General features: G+C 40.8%; 1 protein-coding gene across 2 annotated transcripts in view; it reads left to right on the forward strand.

Moving 5' to 3' along the window:
* The window catches only part of DEPTOR (DEP domain containing MTOR interacting protein), a 139,166-nt gene extending 127,179 nt beyond the window's left edge, over positions 1-11,987 (forward strand). The window contains exon 9 of one of the 2 annotated variants that reach the window (XM_047842392.1): positions 6,974-11,987. In XM_047842392.1, coding sequence (XP_047698348.1) covers positions 6,974-7,102 — 129 coding nt within the window. In that variant the 3' untranslated portion in view covers positions 7,103-11,987. The remainder of the gene's footprint in view (positions 1-6,973) is intronic. The other variant, XM_047842393.1, reaches the window with a different exon arrangement.
* Positions 11,988-17,094: the final 5,107 nt, after the last annotated feature.

Here is a 17,094-nt window from a genome sequence, read left to right on the forward strand (position 1 = left end):
ACAGCATAGGAATCAGAGGCAAAATTATTTAGTTGGTTTGGCTCCTTATCAAGAGAGAAGCTGGAGTCCAGCGTAGGTATTCACTCCAACCTGATCACACCCTGAAATGTGCTGAGTCCCTACCTCTGTCTTCCTGCTAACTCTTATCGGACCTACGGTGATTTTTAAGACTTTTCCCCATTGCCCTCAATCTCAGAAATGACTTACCTGTGACTTATGAAGGCGTTGTTCAACTTCTTCATTAAGGATAATGTCCTTCATATATCCCTTCTTTATAAAGTCAAGGTTTGTACGTATGTGCTTTTTAATACAGAAGAGAAATAATTTCCCTAGGCTGTATGCTTCCTGGTGTTACTTGTAATGTGTGTTGATTTGCAAAACACAGTGTACCATTGATGCTAATTTGAAGTCTGTTATAACTGAATACGTTACACAATTCCACCTGCATTTCTGAATCATTCTGTACGTTTTTAGTAACAGGACATTGGAACTGCTGGAACCACAGCAGTTGTTGGGACCACTTAGGGAGAGATGACGTTTTTACTAACAGCCTGATTCCAAAAGTATTCCCTTGAGTACAAGCATGATAAATGTTTGGAAGGCTTTTATTTCCCCCTCTTCATTCAAGGAAAAAAATGTTGAAGTAAATATCGACGTTCACATATTGTTCGGGATTTTAAGGAAACAAAGAGAGTTACTCAGTGTTAACTGAGTGAAAACCTTCTTTCGAGGTTGGGGGAGCCTAAACATCAATATCACAGATGTCTGAGTGGACCTAGGCTGTTTAATTAGCAGTTAAAGCGAAGAGAAACATGTTTGTCTTCTACTCTTCTCTGCATTCCCCAAACTTGGCATCTATACATTGTACTTTATAAACCTGTAAGTCAAATGGAGTTCAAATTCCAGATGTGGCACTTAGTTGTGTGACCTTGAGCAAATAATTTAACCTGAGACTCCATTTGTTTATAAGGATTGTATTGGTGATCGTGGGTGGCCAGTGACAGAAACCAGCTATCATACTAGAAATTGGATAAGGATATAAAGGATGTAAGGGAATGAAATTCAGGTCTAGAGAATCAAACTTGATCAAGGTAGCAACCAGGGCAGATCTGGGGATTTAAGCACCAGAGCAGACAAACTTTCTCTCCTGTGTGACTCAGCTCCAGCTTCAATGGTCCAGGAGAGAGAATTTGGTCATATTGGGGTCAGGAGACCCAATGGATAGGGGAGGACACTGTGATTGGCATTCCCATCCACATCACCTACAGCAGGGGAACATGATACTCGAAAAGTATTACCAAGTTTCTTTTGGCAGAATTGACACCTGGATGGCCTAAACCCAAACTATGTCACCCATAGCTATTAGGAGAATTTTTTATAAAGTATGTGAAATACTTAGATTGCTAGTTTCATTTTTTTAAAAAAAGATTTCAATAAATGACAGAACTTACTGAGAAGTTGCCTGCTTTGAAACTTACCTTGCCAATAATAATCTCCTCCCAAACTAAATTGTAAGCTTTGTGAAGGCAAAGGCTCAGGTATTTAAATTTTTATTTCATTTCAGTTCTCCAGACACACTGGTTGGTACAAGATGTCTTAGAATTTCCCCCCATCACCCTGTGACAGAAGATCTTCACATAATCTTATGTTCTTAAGAGGTGCTCAGGTGACCGCACAGGTCAGAGGGTTAATCGGCTATGAATGATTCCTGGTGCCCTTGTTCTGTCCCCACTCCTGCCCTCCACTACTCTGGAGAGCATGTGGGGATGCAGGGGATGAGATTGCCTTTATGCCTAGGGTAGCCCTGAATCAGCCTTCTTTTACAAAAGAACAAATCAGTCACAAACTTTGGTATTTTAAAAATGTGTGTGTGTGACTAAATGCTAAATTAAAGGTGATCCCTGGTGATACACACATGTGCATGCGTGCATGAGCACACGCACGGACATACACACGCATCCCCAAAACAAAATGACCTTCTTCTAAACTTAAGTGCAGTTCAAGTCACCAAGGACGGAGGTTGATAACAGGACCAGTATAAAATTGTTTTGGTGCCCCTTGCCCCAGGCCCTTCCCCTTTCGGATTATAGGTTCCCCCGCCCCATCCTGGGGTTTAGCCAGTCCAATAACATGGGCTTTGACCGTTGTGTTGCCAGTGGTCCTTGCCCAGCGGGCCCTGATGGCTGCCCTTTTTCTACCCCTAAACTCCTAGGCATAGGTCCTGAGCAGAGGCCACTGAATACTCATCCCCCCAATCACACAGCCCCCGCCATTCAAGTTCTGTAGCCTCCAAGAGCCCCTGCAATCAGGAGGTCCAAAAGACTTCATCTTCGAACTGATCCAGCAGCCTCCCTCTCCAGTCCACAGAGATCTCTGCACTGCTGATATCAGCCCCCTTTCCCTCCAGTTCTTCTTTTGAATAACAGTGTTACTGAGATAGAATTTGCCTTCTTTGTCAAGTGTATATCTCACTTACTTTTGGTATATTCACAGAGTTATGCAACTATTTCCACAATCAATTTTAGAATATTTTCACCACACCTAAAAGAAACCCCATGCTTTTTTAAAGATAAAATATTTATTTCTTGTCCACATTACATGAGGACTGCAAGTTGGTTACAGTTTGGGCTAGAAATCCCGTACTTCTTAGCAGCCACTGCCATACCTGCCCCAGCCCCAAGCGACCACTAATCTACTTTCTGTCTCTGTGGGTTTGTCTATTCTGGACTTAGAATATAAATGGACTTGCACAAGATGTGGTCTGCTGTGACTGACTTCTCTCACTTAGCATAATGATTCCGAGGTTCGTCCATGTCGTAGCATGTAACCGGTTCCATCTGATTGCTGAATAATATTCCATTATACGGATATACCAAATTTTATTTCTCTTTTCATTAGTTGGTGGACGTTTGGCATCTTTCAGTTCTTGAAGCACTAAGTCCCCCTGTCTTCAGCTCTTTCCCTCTGGCCCCAGATCAGGGATTGCGGACTCAAATGTCTGTCTGCTAGGTGGAAGGAAAAGAGGAAGCGGTGAGGACACATGGCAGATGTGCCCATCTAGACAACGTGTGCCCATCTAGTATGGGTAGCCCCTACTTCACCATTGCCAAATGGCCATTCTGACCTAGTGCTTTTGGAGCTGTAGGTTGCTCCAGAGGGGCTGGATTCTGGATTTTTATGGGGAAATTTCCTATGTTTTTAGTAGGAAACAAACAAACCTCATGGGAGAGAGATGGAATACAATTCTGCTTGAGACTAAATGCTAAATTAAAGGTGATCCCTGGTGATACAGAGACACATCTCACCTTCAGGAGCCCGTGAAGAGTTAGCTGGAGTGTGGGCTCACCTGGAAACTACTGCCTTCTCATTTGGCAACACAAAACAGCTATTCATCCTTTTGGAGGCAAGAAGGACCCAGGTCTAAAATCAGTACTCTGGATCGGGAGGGAGTGGAATTTCTCTCATTCTTTGGCTCATCAGTAGGCTGGGGCAGGAAAAACAAAGCACCACTAATGTCAACATTAAATTAGTGCTCGGTTGCCCTGCAAATTACTTGTGGCCTACTTCAGGATGGATTATAACCTGCTGGCATGACTTTGATTATGATTATGACTTCAACCATGGTTGAGAACTGCTGATCCTGCACAAGATGTGCCCTGAATCCATAAGGACATATTTATGGAACTGGGAAGGAAAAAACAGTAATGGTGTGGTCTCCTCATTTACAAAGATGCCATGGTAATATATGTTGGGGTGTGGAAAATACTGAGGTTCATGACAACAGCAAGTGTTTATTGAGGAAATAACCACTCTGCTTGCCACAGTCCATTTTCCATTTTGTTTTGCATGTGACTACAAAGGAAGTGGGTATTTAAAAAAATTTTGTCTTTAAGTTTACTTATTTATTTTGAGAGAGACAGAGACAGTGTGAGTGGGGGAGGGGCAGAGAGAAAGGAGGAGAGAGAGAATCCCCAGCAGGCTCTGTGCCATTAGAGCAGAGCCGGACATGGGGCTCAAACCCACGAGCTATGAGATCCTGACCTGAGCTGAAACCATGAGTCGGACGCTTAACCCACTCAGTCACCCAGGTGCCCCAGAAGTGGGTATTTTTAAAGGGAAAGAAGTGAATAAAAACCAGCAGTCTAGTGCCTGACATTGGCAAAGAGGTTTTAACTTCATTACCTAATTTGAGCCTGTGGGGATAAGCGTTTTTACCTAACCCTGTTTTATAAATTGAGACATGATAGAGGAGAAATGACATGATTAAGGCCATCAAACAAAGGAGCCAAAGACTTACATCCTTATCATTAGATTCCAAATCCCCTATCTTTTCCATAAATATATAGCTGCCCTTCTAATACTTTCCAATTTTGGTTTAACAGGTATAGATATTTTTACACCTAATAATATAGTGTTTTAAGGGCGCTTGTGTGGCTCAGTTGGTTGAGCATCCGACTCTTGATTTTGGCTCAGGTCATGATCCCAGGGCTGTGGGATCAAGCCCCATGTCAGGCCCCATGCTGAGCATGGAGCCTGCTTAGGATTCTCTGCCTCTGTCTCTGTCTCTGTCTCTCTCTCTCTCTCCTGCCCCTCTTCCCCACTCATGCTCTCTCTGTCTAAAATAAAACATAATAATAAAAATAAAAATAGTGTTTTATTGTATATTTATTTTACATATTTTATTTTATTGATATATTTTAGATATAAAATATTTACTATAATTTGTATTATATTAATAGTGTTTGAGTTTATATTGTTATTACCCACTCAGAAAGGAAATGGGGATTTTCAAAATGTTTTAATATTTTTTATTTTTTGAGTTATCAACATTAAATTAGCTAATTAATAAATAATGGGGATCAGGTGTGCATCTCATTTACCCAGGCATTATAAAGAAATTTGATGAAAATAACAGATATGGGAGACATTAATCAGTCTCAGCCAGTCTCCTTTCCTTTCCCTCTCCTCACCTTCTCTCCCTTCTTTCCTCCTTTTTATTTTCTTATTTTCCCAGTCAGTGAGGTGATAATTTATAAGAAGCAAGAAGTCCTTCAGACTCAAGAAAAATTGTGCTTTTTTGCTTAATGCATTTATACATTCAATTCATTCAACAGTGAATATTTATAAAGTTACTACATTGGTTTCCTATTGCTGCTGTAACAAATTAACACAAACTTGGCAGCATAAAACAAAGAAATTTTATTGCCTTAGTTCTGGAGGCAGCAGTCTACAGGTGTCACAGGTCTGCATTCCTTCTGTGGCTTCAAAGGGGAGAAGCCACTGCCTTGCCTTTTTCAGCTAATAGAGGCCACTTGCATTCCTTGGCTCCTGGCCCCTTCCTCTTTTCTCTCCAACTTCTTGCTTCTCTTGTGCCTTTGACTTTCATGTCTCCCTCTCATAAAGAACCTTGTGGTTACCTTGGGCCCACCTGAATAACTCAGGATAATCTCCTGATGTTAAAATCAGCTGATTAGCAACCCGTTCTATCTGTAGCCCTGACTCCCCATTGCCGTGTAAACTATGCACAGGTTCTAGGGATGAGGACATAGACCTCTTTGAGGACTGGGGATATCGTATCTACTGTATACCGGGTACCATATGGACTTATATTCTGTTGGATTCAGTTTTGCTAATTAGATGTACTTATCACTGACAGCTGGAGATCTGTGTGTCCATTTTTCTGTTGGAGTGCTCATATGTCCAATGTCTGCCTCTTCAGACACACAACAGATATACCATAATGCCCAGCATCTGATGTCACCACTAACCTCAAGAGAAGTACCTCCATTTGAGGCTGTGCCTGTGGATCACTATCAAGCTCACTACGACATATCCAGAGAGGCCTCTCATTACTGAATGATGCTTTTTATTAGAATTCTCTCTCCTATCACAGGTTAACTAATACTGAGTGTAAAAGTTGATCTTTGTTGGTCTCATCCACTTTCACAAGGATGGGAAACAGGGTAATGTGTGGAATTTAGCATCTCAATGGGGCACCTTGGCAAGTGAAAGGAGGCATTATTAAAATCTTTTTTTTTTAATTTTTTTTTAACATTTATTTATTTTTGAGACAGAAAGAGACAGAACATGAATGGGGTAGAGTCAGAGAGAGAGGGAGACACAGAATCTGAAACAAGCTCCAGGCTCTGAGCTGTCAGCACAGAGCCCGAAGCGGGGCTCGAACTCACGGCCCGCAAGATCATGACCTGAGCTGAAGTCGGACCCTTAACCGACTGAGCCACCCAGGCGCCCCAGGAGGCATTATTAATATTCATGCAGGGGGCACCTAGGTGGCTCAGTCAGTTGAGCATACGACTTTGGCTCAGGTCATGATCTCATAGTTTGTGATTTCAGCGCAGAGCCTGCTTTAGATCTTCTGTCCCCTCTCTCTCTGCCCCTCCCCTGCTTGCACACACTCTCTCTCAAAAATAAATAAAACATTAAAAAAACATAATCACGCAGGAGCAGTTGGTGTAAAAGAGGACTATCTTGGGAATAGTGGGCCATAGGGTCTCCCTAAATATCGAGCCCAAATGAATAGCAGCCATAAACACTGGCTGTAAAAGCATATTGCATACTCCGTTGGTTCAGAGCACTGCGATACAAGCTTGATGTCCTTTGCTTCATTTAATTCTTACAACAATCTTATAAGGTAGGCATTATTATTATTATTATTATTATTCCCTAGTTTAGAGTTGAGGGAAACAAAGCTCAGAAATTTAAATACCTAGCTTAAGCTAGTAAGTTGCTAAGTTAGGATTTAAACCTAATTTTGTAAAACACTAAGCCAAATGCTTTTTTCTATTATCCTGCCTTCCAGAAAAAGTATAGATTCTTGGAAATTGTTGTTGCCAGCTGGGTAAGGTTGGGTATTTTAAGAGAGGTTAGATATTAGAGATACACAGTGCCTTTATTAGAGGTCTATGAAAAACCAGGAGCTATAATAGATACTTTTTCTTTGTCTTTCCTTTAGGTCTGTCAGTTTGTTGTCTCTGTAAATGGGCTCAATGTGCTGCATGTAGACTACCGGACGGTGAGCAATCTGATTCTGACGGGTCCTCGGACGATCGTCATGGAAGTCATGGAAGAGTTAGAATGCTGAGCAGGTGGACATCCTGGCCCTTAAGTGGCCTGAGGATGATCAAAGCCAGGACAACACAAAGCAATGCAATGACAAGACTTCCATACAAATGGATGGTTTTGGACACACAAATTTTTTCACCATACATACACATCTTGATTTGAGTTTCGTACACTGTTTGAATGTGGAAGAACCGGGTAGATCATCTTTAAAACAAAACAAAACAAAACAAAACAATTTATGTCAGTATAGAAAAACATTGAGAAATGGAATTTTCTTACATAGTAGAAATGCCTTACTTGATTTCCATGTGTTGGTCTCACCTGTTGTTTTTTTAATCTTAGTTTGCAGAAAGTTGTTGAAATGCTTCTCTGGCCAAAATAGCAATGTGCTAAAATCCCCTCCTAGGAATCAATAGAGTAGTTATTACAGATTTTAAATGGTTCTCTTACCAAAATGATTATGGAACTGTTTATTAAAGGATCTGAATCTCACCAACCTTCAAATAATGCAGCATCCAAAGGAATATTACCTGTTAACTAGCATTTTGAAGAAGGTTCTAAAGCATTCAAGTGCTTAAAAGCCATTGAAAAAATGGCTTTTTCTTAATTCCTGCCTTTAGTATCAACTTGTAACATATGATCTCAATTATGGCATTAGTTAGAAAACAAAAACCACGTGATAATATGGGTGAAATAGGGAGATAATACTTACAATTTTGTGCTCTGACTTCTTTCTGACCCTAAATAATTTTGTTCTGTCAATCAGCTACAGAAGCCTTCTAGAGTTAATCCAGAATATGTTGAATGTCAAAACAGAGGAATTTGTATATATACATATCAAGCCTCTGGCAAGATTTCACTTTGAAGTTGTCCCTTTTTAAGTGAAGTGTTCTAGGACTTGGCCCATATGTGATAAAACTTGAAATTAAATTGCTTCATTGGCCTGAATTTTTACTAGCTTTCTAGCATGACATATTCTAGGGACATAACATGTCTTGCTTATTTGGTGGGATTATTTTTCACCCAAACATCGTCTTGCATTGTAATTTTTCAACTCACTGTATATACGCACATTTCTTCTTTTGTTTTAGAAAAGAATGCATTTGGGAATTTGGTGTGTAGAGGAAATTCCTCAAAGTGCCAAATTAGGTAGTCAGGGAACGCAAAATTCCTTTCTGAACAACCAGGTTTCTTTCTTATCATGTATTCACAAAATAAAGTACGAATGCTGTACCTCGGCCATTCTTTTTGTGATAGGTTATCATAACGTATTGGTACTGGTAGGATGGACATGCCATGCTAAAGATGTTACATATATATGTTTCCGGTAATCCACCTTTTCTGATCTGTAGCGTTAGTCAGAGAGCAGGATTTTGAAGTAACATAAAAGGTCTAACAATAGTCCCGTCGATCTACGTTTGGGAACTAGTATCGTCTGTGTGTGTGTATGTGTGTTTATACCGTATGCCAGGCTTTGTGCTATGGCACTTAACATATGTGATCTCTTTGAATCTTCATCAAACCCTGCAAGATAGGTATTATCACCCTCATTTTTCAAGTGTGGAAACTAAGTCTGAGCAAACTTAAAAACAGTTTCTATGTTCACACAGCTGCAAGAACTCGTAAGATTCAAACGTGGGCTTATTCAATGCTAACGCCCGTGTTACCGTCCCTCCCCGAGCGTCTCCCCATTTAGGGACCTAATGTTGTGGGCTTCTTTTGTATCCAGTGCTGTGCTAAAACTATATGTCACTTATTCCTCCTGACCTGTGAGGTCAATATCGTCATTTTCTCCATTTTACATCTGAGGAAAGGACTCATAGACAGCTTAGTCATGTACCTAAGGCCACACAGCTAATAAATGGGAGACCTTATGGTTCAGCTTTAAAAGTTTTTAGAACATCTTTAAAAGATGAGTCTTAAACGCTTTCTGTGACCAGGGGTTCGTTAAGCGACAAAAGAGGAAGAATGGCTTCTTCTTGCCAGCTGTCTGTACTTTGTACTCATGTCCCAGTGTGCATCATCTCAGGCCCTGGCATACACCATCCCTTCCCTTCAACCAGTGTAAGCACCAGAGAAGCATCTGCCTGTCTGTCTTCCACACAGCCTCCTTCCTGCAGGTAGACTTTCTTTGATTCGGAGAGTGTTATTGATATCTTTGGGCAAATGAATACTGAGGGAAGGAGAGAAGGAAAGAAAGGGAGGAACTATTTCTCCCTTTGGCTCTCATAGCCTTCAGTTTAAAGGCCAAATGACGGATAATTCAACCGAAGGCCAAGAGAGCTTTACCCTAGCTGTTCTTCAGCCCATTTTTGACATCCTTACAATGTGATTAAAGTGAATAATCCCATTCCTGTAGGGGCACTAGTTAGCTCCCTCCAGCCTTTGCACAATTTCTCCTCTCTGAAATATTATTTCACCTTCTTTGCCTGGGAAAATCTGTCTAATTAACCCCCCTTAGATATTATCTTCTCTGAGAAACCTTTGCCCACTCTGTAGTTCTGGGATTGACTCCCCTTCTCTAAATTCCCATGGACCCTTATGCATCAACACCCTCTAATTACAGCATTGGTATTTGCTTTGAGGTGGTCCATCATGTGTCTGTCTCCCTAACTGCACTCTGAGTATCTGCAGAATGTTCCCTTCACCTAGCCCAGTTTGTGACACAGTAGTGTATCAGCTATCCACGCTGCCCAACAAACCACCCGCAAACATGACTTATAACACTCTATGTGCTCATGATCCTGTGGATTGGCAGTTTGGGCAGAGCTCTGCTGGGATGGCCAGCCATTACTCAGTGTGGTGCTGGTTGGGTTCCCACAAACGTTTGTGGTCTGGGATGGCCCAGCGCATGTGTCTTGCAGCTGGCTGAGGTGCCTCCATTCTACCCCGTGTGGCCTTTCCCCACAGCTGCCCAGCCTTCCACATTAGGCCTCATGAGTTCAAAGAAGGTGAAAATGAAAACTGTGGGACCTTTTGTGGACTCGCCTGGAAAGTCACAGTGTTACTCCTGTAGCATGTTGTTGGTCAAAGCACGTTCGCAAAACTAGCTCCGAGTCAAGAGGTGGGAAATAGATCTACCTTTAATGGGAGGAGCTGCAGAGAATTTGTGGCTACTTTTAATCCACCAAGAGTAGGCACTCCCCATTCATGGAATAAAGGACCTAAGAAGTTACCTAGTTATTGAAAGGCGAGACGCAAATAACTGACCAAACCCTGGGTAGAAGTTTGATAGAAAGTCGTAAAGAAAGCCCAGTGCCTAATGAAAACTTCAAAGTTGGAAAATCCTGAAATGATAGTGCCTCACGGAGCCACGGACAGCAGTTTAATCTTCTGCTGATGGGGAAACTGCAGTATGGAATGATCAGGCGCCACGCCCAACTCATGAGGCTTGTTGAGGCTGGAGCCTGGGCTACACATCAGTCTTCTGCCCTCCCATGACATGTCCTTTACAAGATAGCTTTCTGTGGTGGATGCAAGTATGGCGAAGCTAGGCCTTTGGCTCTGGGGTATTCATAAAATGCAAGGGGCACCATGTACCCATGAAGGTGAAGGGCATACATTTTAACTGACTCAGGCCTTGGGTTGTTAAATCGTATCATTAAAAAAAGTATTTTGTGTGATATTTTAACAGATGAATTGCTTTAAAATTTAGGAACTTCATTCCTGAATATAACACCAAGAATTATTCTAAATTAACAGTAAACAATATTTCTAAGAGCTTTTATTTCCTGTGTGTGTGTGTGTGTGTGTGTGTGTGTGTGTGTGTGTGTGTGTTTATCAGTGTGTGTGGTTTCACTCACTGAGAATCCCTGAAATGGCTTTCTTTGTTCCCAGAGAAAACACTTTGATTTTTCAGGTGTTTGTGTAATGTGTTCATGTTTCTGTGATGCAGGTGGAAATCTTTTTTGTTTCCTCGTTAGCATAATATGTGCTATCAGTGCAAATTTCAAAGCCATGTTTGTTATTTCTGCTGTAGAGAGAAAAATGCAGTTGCCTTTTGGGTTGGTCCTGTTGTGTGGTGTTTTATTATTAATCTCTGATAAATAATTGCATAAACTGATAGGGGGACTAGTTGAGTAATGATGGGTGACAGGAAGAAGATATCCATGTTTGAGTAGATGAGATGCAGTCAGCTTCATATCATCTTATAAAAGGTGAATGCACTGGGGTGGTGGCAATTAGCAACTAAAAATCATTGCTTTCAGTTCAAAGTGGAGTCTCACATTTCCAAATACTCTTTTCAAATATTTGTGACAATAACCTACTTTCAAGACCCATTTTAAACTGACATTAACTATTCTCTCCTGTTGAGTATTAATCCTGTTTCATTTTTGATCAGCATAACTCTGGAATGTTTCAGTTTTGCCAACTGGTTAGAGTCCATTGATACCATTGTTTTAGCCATTTATGGTAGGATTTCAGGTGTCATATGCTTTTCCTCAGTTCAACACCAAAAGGACAAATCTACAGCGTACCAAAATGAAATTCATCATCAAAGTTACCTATGATATTGTTAAATGCATTAATATATGTACTTAATATATATGTTTATTTTTAAATTAGGTTGAATTTATGTTTTCCTTTCTTAAGAATTATAGCAGAATACTTAAAATTGAAATATGAAAATAGATTGTATAGAGTGAAATAAATGTTAAATTTTTAAAACAATGACTTTACGTTTATAGCATTTCCTGTCTTTTAGCACAAATTAGCCACTTTCTATCCTAAGACAGGGTTGCATTATAAAGTTGCTCTACTAGTAACCTATCAGAGAAAACACATGGGACTCATATCTACTTCTCTAATGTAGCCAAAAGTGCCATTTGTAACACTACTTAATGATGTTTTCTGAAGCTCTTTTGCCTGAAAAAAGTGCATTAAAAAGCTTTTTCCGTACTGTATTCGATTTGGAATCATTTTCTGCCTGGTATTTCATCCTGGTATTGCTGAGTATTATGGAATAGTCTATATGGAAAAATGTTATATAGTTATTTACTACTCTGGGAGAATGTTAGTTCTTTTTCTATTTTCAACTAATTAGGAAATGGATTACATAATTCAGTATGTGTAAGGGCAGGGTAAAATATGAGGGTAAGTGATTATTTGGATTGCACTCAATATTAACCAAAAGAACTTTACATTTTTCTCTCGTGTATTCCTTCCTTCCTTCCTTCCTTCCTTCCTTCCTTCCTTCCAGGAATCTTGCTGAAACTATGTTTTATTAAACACTGAATATAGGCCCTGGGTCTACAAAACTGAGTAGGTATGACCTTGAATCCATCCTTTGAGTCACTTTTAGGCCTGCCTCCTAAAAGTGTTCTCTCCATGGAGGGGTGGGGGATATGAAATCATGGTTTTCAAGCAGATGGTTTCAGGTGCCAGAAACCACCATCTGACCCAAGAACCAGAACACTGACAATAACTTACATTTAACTGTATCTTCCTTCACAACCATGTCCCCCACTTGCCCTTACTCAAGGTAACCACAGTGGTGAGTGTTGAGTTTACCATTCTTTTGTTCTTGATAATTGTTAAGATTTTTTTTAATGAACTTTATTAAAAGAGCGTCAAGTTTTATATAATATTCTGAGATTTACATGTTTTCATTTAGGATTATATTACTAAGATTCTTCTAGATTTTTTTGTGTGTGGTCATAATTAATTCGTTTTTCACAGCTTCATAAATTTCTAGGGCACAAGTTGTCTATTTTCTTGTCGTTAGGCATTTGGTTTGTTTCCACTGCCGTCGTCATCATCACTAATGGGGCTGTTATGAACATTCTTCCACCATCTCCTGGGAATAAGTGAAGGAGTTTATCTTAGGTATTTACTTGGGAGAAGAACTGCTTAGTCATGGGAAACGTGAGTGCTGACTTTACCAGATCACATCTAACTAGTTCCCGAAGTGGTGAACAGATGTACACTCCCATCCAAAATATCAAAGTGATATGTGTTGTCAATACCTTCTCCAACGCTTGATATTCGGAGACGTAATTTTTGTCAAATAAATGCCTATTTGGTCAATGACAATGAGAGTCTGAATTTGCTGCAAAGCTCATAAATAAATTTAAAGGACAGAAAATGCAATTAGTAGTTTGTAATCCTAACTTACTATATCAGTGTCTTCATGATGCCCGGATGTCTTGAAACTTTTTATCCTTTAACAACTCTGTGATTCTGATGAAGCAAGGATTATTGGAAGTTTGTAAGACATACTTAAGAACATCCAACAAATAATTATTAAGCACCTACTATGAGTCTGTCTCTAAGTCTTTGGCAAACAACTATAAATAAGACAGGTCCTCATCCATACGAAGTTTACATATTCTTGGGAGCCACAGACAATAAGTAAGTTACATAAAGAAAATAGTTCATTTTTGGGGCACCTGGGTGGCTCAGTCGGTTGAGCATCTGACTTTGGCTCGTGTCATGATCTCGCTGTCTGTGAGTTCAAGCCCCGCGTCGGGCTCTGTGCTGACAGCTCAGAGCCTAGAGCCTGCTTTGGATTCTGTGTCTCCCCTTTCTCTCTGCCCCTCCCTGGCTCCTGTTCTGTCTCTCTCTCTCTGTCAAAAACAAATAAACATTAAAAAAAATTAAAGGAAAAAAAGAAACTAGTTCATTTTAGATAAGGGTAAGTGCTAAGAATTAACTGAAACCAGATGGGGTGATGGGAAATGACTAGGATTCCAACGATGTAGTCCGTAAAAACCATGTTACTCCGTTCCAGTGAGGCACCAGTTACAGTTACAGTCTATGCGAACAGTGCCCTCTGAAGTTATGCAGTGCAACAGCCCTTTACAAAAGCCTCTGCAAACCTCTTTCCAAACCTGACTGAGTTACTACCTGAAGGATGGGATTGAGCCAGCCTTAGGGAAATCTGGAAGAAGAGTATTGCCGGCAGAGGAAACAACGAGTCCAAAGATACTAAGGCTAGAAAGGTCAGAGGGGTTAAGAGCATGGGATCTGGAGACCTACAGACCTAGATTCAGATTCCAATTCTCAGGCTTGAGAGCCCGTTCAGTTGCTCAACCTTTGTAGGTATCAGTTTCCTTATCTCTATAATGGAGATTACAGCACTGACTCCATTTGACCACTGTGAGGATTAAATGGAATAATGCATGTAAAATCTTATCCTGGTGCCTGATCCAGAATAAGTAAGCAATAATTGAATGCTTCTCTTTCTTTTCTGCCCACAAAACAGGAAAGAAAATGAACTCTGGAGAAGTTATGACTTGCCCCAAACTCATGCCAACTAAGGAATACATGGGACTGAAACCCAGGCCCCAGAATGTTCAGTCAGTGCTCTTCTCAGTGCATCTTTCTTTTCTTTTCAAGATTTTATTTTAAGTAATCTCTACACCCAATGTGGGGCTCAAATTTACAACCCTAAGATCAAGAGTCAAAGGCTCCACCAACTGAGCCAGCCAGGCACCCCTGGTGCATCTTTTTGTGCCCTGGTTTTCTCATTTTTAAGTGATATAATCATCTTAGAAAGCTATCGTGAAGATAAATTAGTAATATATTTGAAGGTCTTAGTACAGTGCCTGGTACATAGTACTTTAAACATAACTATTGATAGCTATGACTATTATTATTATTACCATGTCATGCTAATTATCAGTCATGTTGAAAGACCCACACTAATTTATAAGATTGTCTATACATAAATATCTTCATCACTAACCATATATATTTTAGTTGTTTTTGTCATAAACGAGATAACAGAAGGGTTAGAAAACACATACATGAGGGGCACTTAGGTGGCTCAGTTAGTTAAGCGTCCGACTTCGGCTCAGGTCATGATCTCACAGTTTGTGGGTTAGAACCCAGTGTCAAGCTCTGTGCTGAGAGCTCAGAGCTGGAGCTGCTTTGGATTCTGTTTCCCTCTTTCTCTGCCCCTCTCCCACTCACATTCTATCTGTCTGTCTCTCTTTCAAAAATAAACGTTAAAAATTTTTAAGAAAAAAATACATGATCATCACTATATTCAATTGAGTACATTAAAAGAAGTCACCCACTCTGTAACTTTTTTTGTTTTTTGAGAAAGAGAGAGAGCACACGTGCTGGGGGTGGGGGGTGGGGAGCAGAGGGAGGGAGAGAGAGAGTATCTTAAGCAAGCTCCAAGGTCAGTGAGGAGTCCAACTTGGAGCTTGATCCCAAGACTGCGAGATCATGACCTGAGATGAAATCAAGAGTTGAACACTCAAGAGACTGAGCCACCCAGGTGCCCCTGTCACTTTTACTATGCTCCTCAGGTACTAAGGAGCAAGGAGATTCACAGGTTGTGTAGAAAACATAGCTCTAGATTCGTGGCTGTAAGTTGGGAGAGAGCAAAAATCATTTCACTTTGGATCTTTACTCAGCCACCTCACTTTGAAACCAAAAATGTAAATAACTTACCAAACACAATCTTTAAAACTCAAGATCTCATATAGAGTAATTTCACAAAACTGCATATTATCTCTTTACTACCTGATGCATTTCCCGGCGGTCTTATAGCCTGTTAGGAAAACAATGGATGTAGTCAGCTGTCCCAAGGCAAACATTATTTCAGAGTTATACCGGTAACTTAGTCTTGATTATAAAGAAGTTGCAAATGTTTCCTGGGCAAACCTTAATGGAGACATCATTCTGTTTCTCTTCTGTGGGCAGCTTCTGGAGTCCAGAGGCTTAGGAGAGTCATGCTGGAATTATGTAAGCGAAACCACCACTCTGGGCTTCTGTTAGCACCAGCTCTCCGCAGGCAGTGGAGGCACAGGCTGCTGCTTGCCTGCTGTATCTGACGAACGCACTGGAGCAAAAGAAAGGAGCTCTCTGTAAAGAACTTGGCAAAGAGTCTCATGTTCTTACATCCTGGATTTGACAGCTACCCTTTCCTTTGCCTGTCATTCTTCTGCCTCTATGACTTTCTCTTTGCCTTCTGGTACTCCTTATCTTATTCTAAATTCCCCCTTGCCCCCTTGGGATTAAATGTTAAACTTGTTTCCCTCTGAAGCCTGAAATGCCTGGGTTCACAAAGGCTGATTCATAATACAAACTTTATGGAAGGGGGTAGTGACACCTCTTGAGTCCAGCTTGAGGGGCTGGGTGGAGAAAAAGAAAGAGAGAAGAAAGAAACGTTTGATCTGTTACCTCAACTTTGAAAATGTCTGTATGGGGGGCGTCTGGGTGGCTCAGTCGGTAAAGCATCCAACTTTGGCTCAGGTCATGATGTCGCGGTTTCATGAGTTTGAGCCCCGCATCAGGCTCTGTGCTGACCGCGCCGAGCCTGGAGCCTGCTTCAGATGCTGTCTCTCTCCCTCCTGCCCCTCCCCCGCTCATACAGTCTCTCTCTCTTTCAAAAATAAATAAAACATTTAAAAATATTGAAAACGTCTATATGAGTGTAGCCAAAACTGAGATGAACTCAAATTTTGAAAGATCTGGATGTTCCTGCCACTGAAAGTTAACAAAGTACAATAGTGCCCTTAGTCTTGAACCTGGGGAAAACTTGGAGCATGTGACATGGGAGCATGAAGGTTAGTTAATTATGAAGCAGGTGTGGAGTTTAACAGCAGAAAGCGAGGAAACCAGGGCTGTGAGCTCTAAGGAAGATGGGAGTCTGTGAACGCCAGCCCAGCCAGCATGTTAAACAAAGAACCCCTGTTTTTTGTTTTGTTTTGTTTTGTTTTGTTTTGTTTCCAGATTTTCCCTCAGCCAGTCTGAGCCACATAACATATGAAAAAACTGCTTCTAGGGCTTTTCTTGCTTGAAGTGGAATGGGAGGAGGTAGGATCCTGTCTTACTTTTAAAGTACAGTTTGTCTCTTACTGAAAGCACGTGGTCATGCACTCATTTGCATCTCTGCGTACCAGTCCACCTTTTTTGCTTTCCTCCTTCTTGCGTAAGAAAACTGGCTTACCTGTATGCACTCTACACACTCCCATCTCAGGACATAAATGGAAACAAAAGTGTGAAAACAGAATCTTTTTTTTTTTTTTTAATCTGTAGGAGGCCTTGTAAATTTGC

The sequence above is a fragment of the Prionailurus viverrinus genome, chromosome F2, assembly GCF_022837055.1.
Source record: "Prionailurus viverrinus isolate Anna chromosome F2, UM_Priviv_1.0, whole genome shotgun sequence".
Lineage (NCBI taxonomy): Eukaryota > Metazoa > Chordata > Mammalia > Carnivora > Felidae > Prionailurus > Prionailurus viverrinus.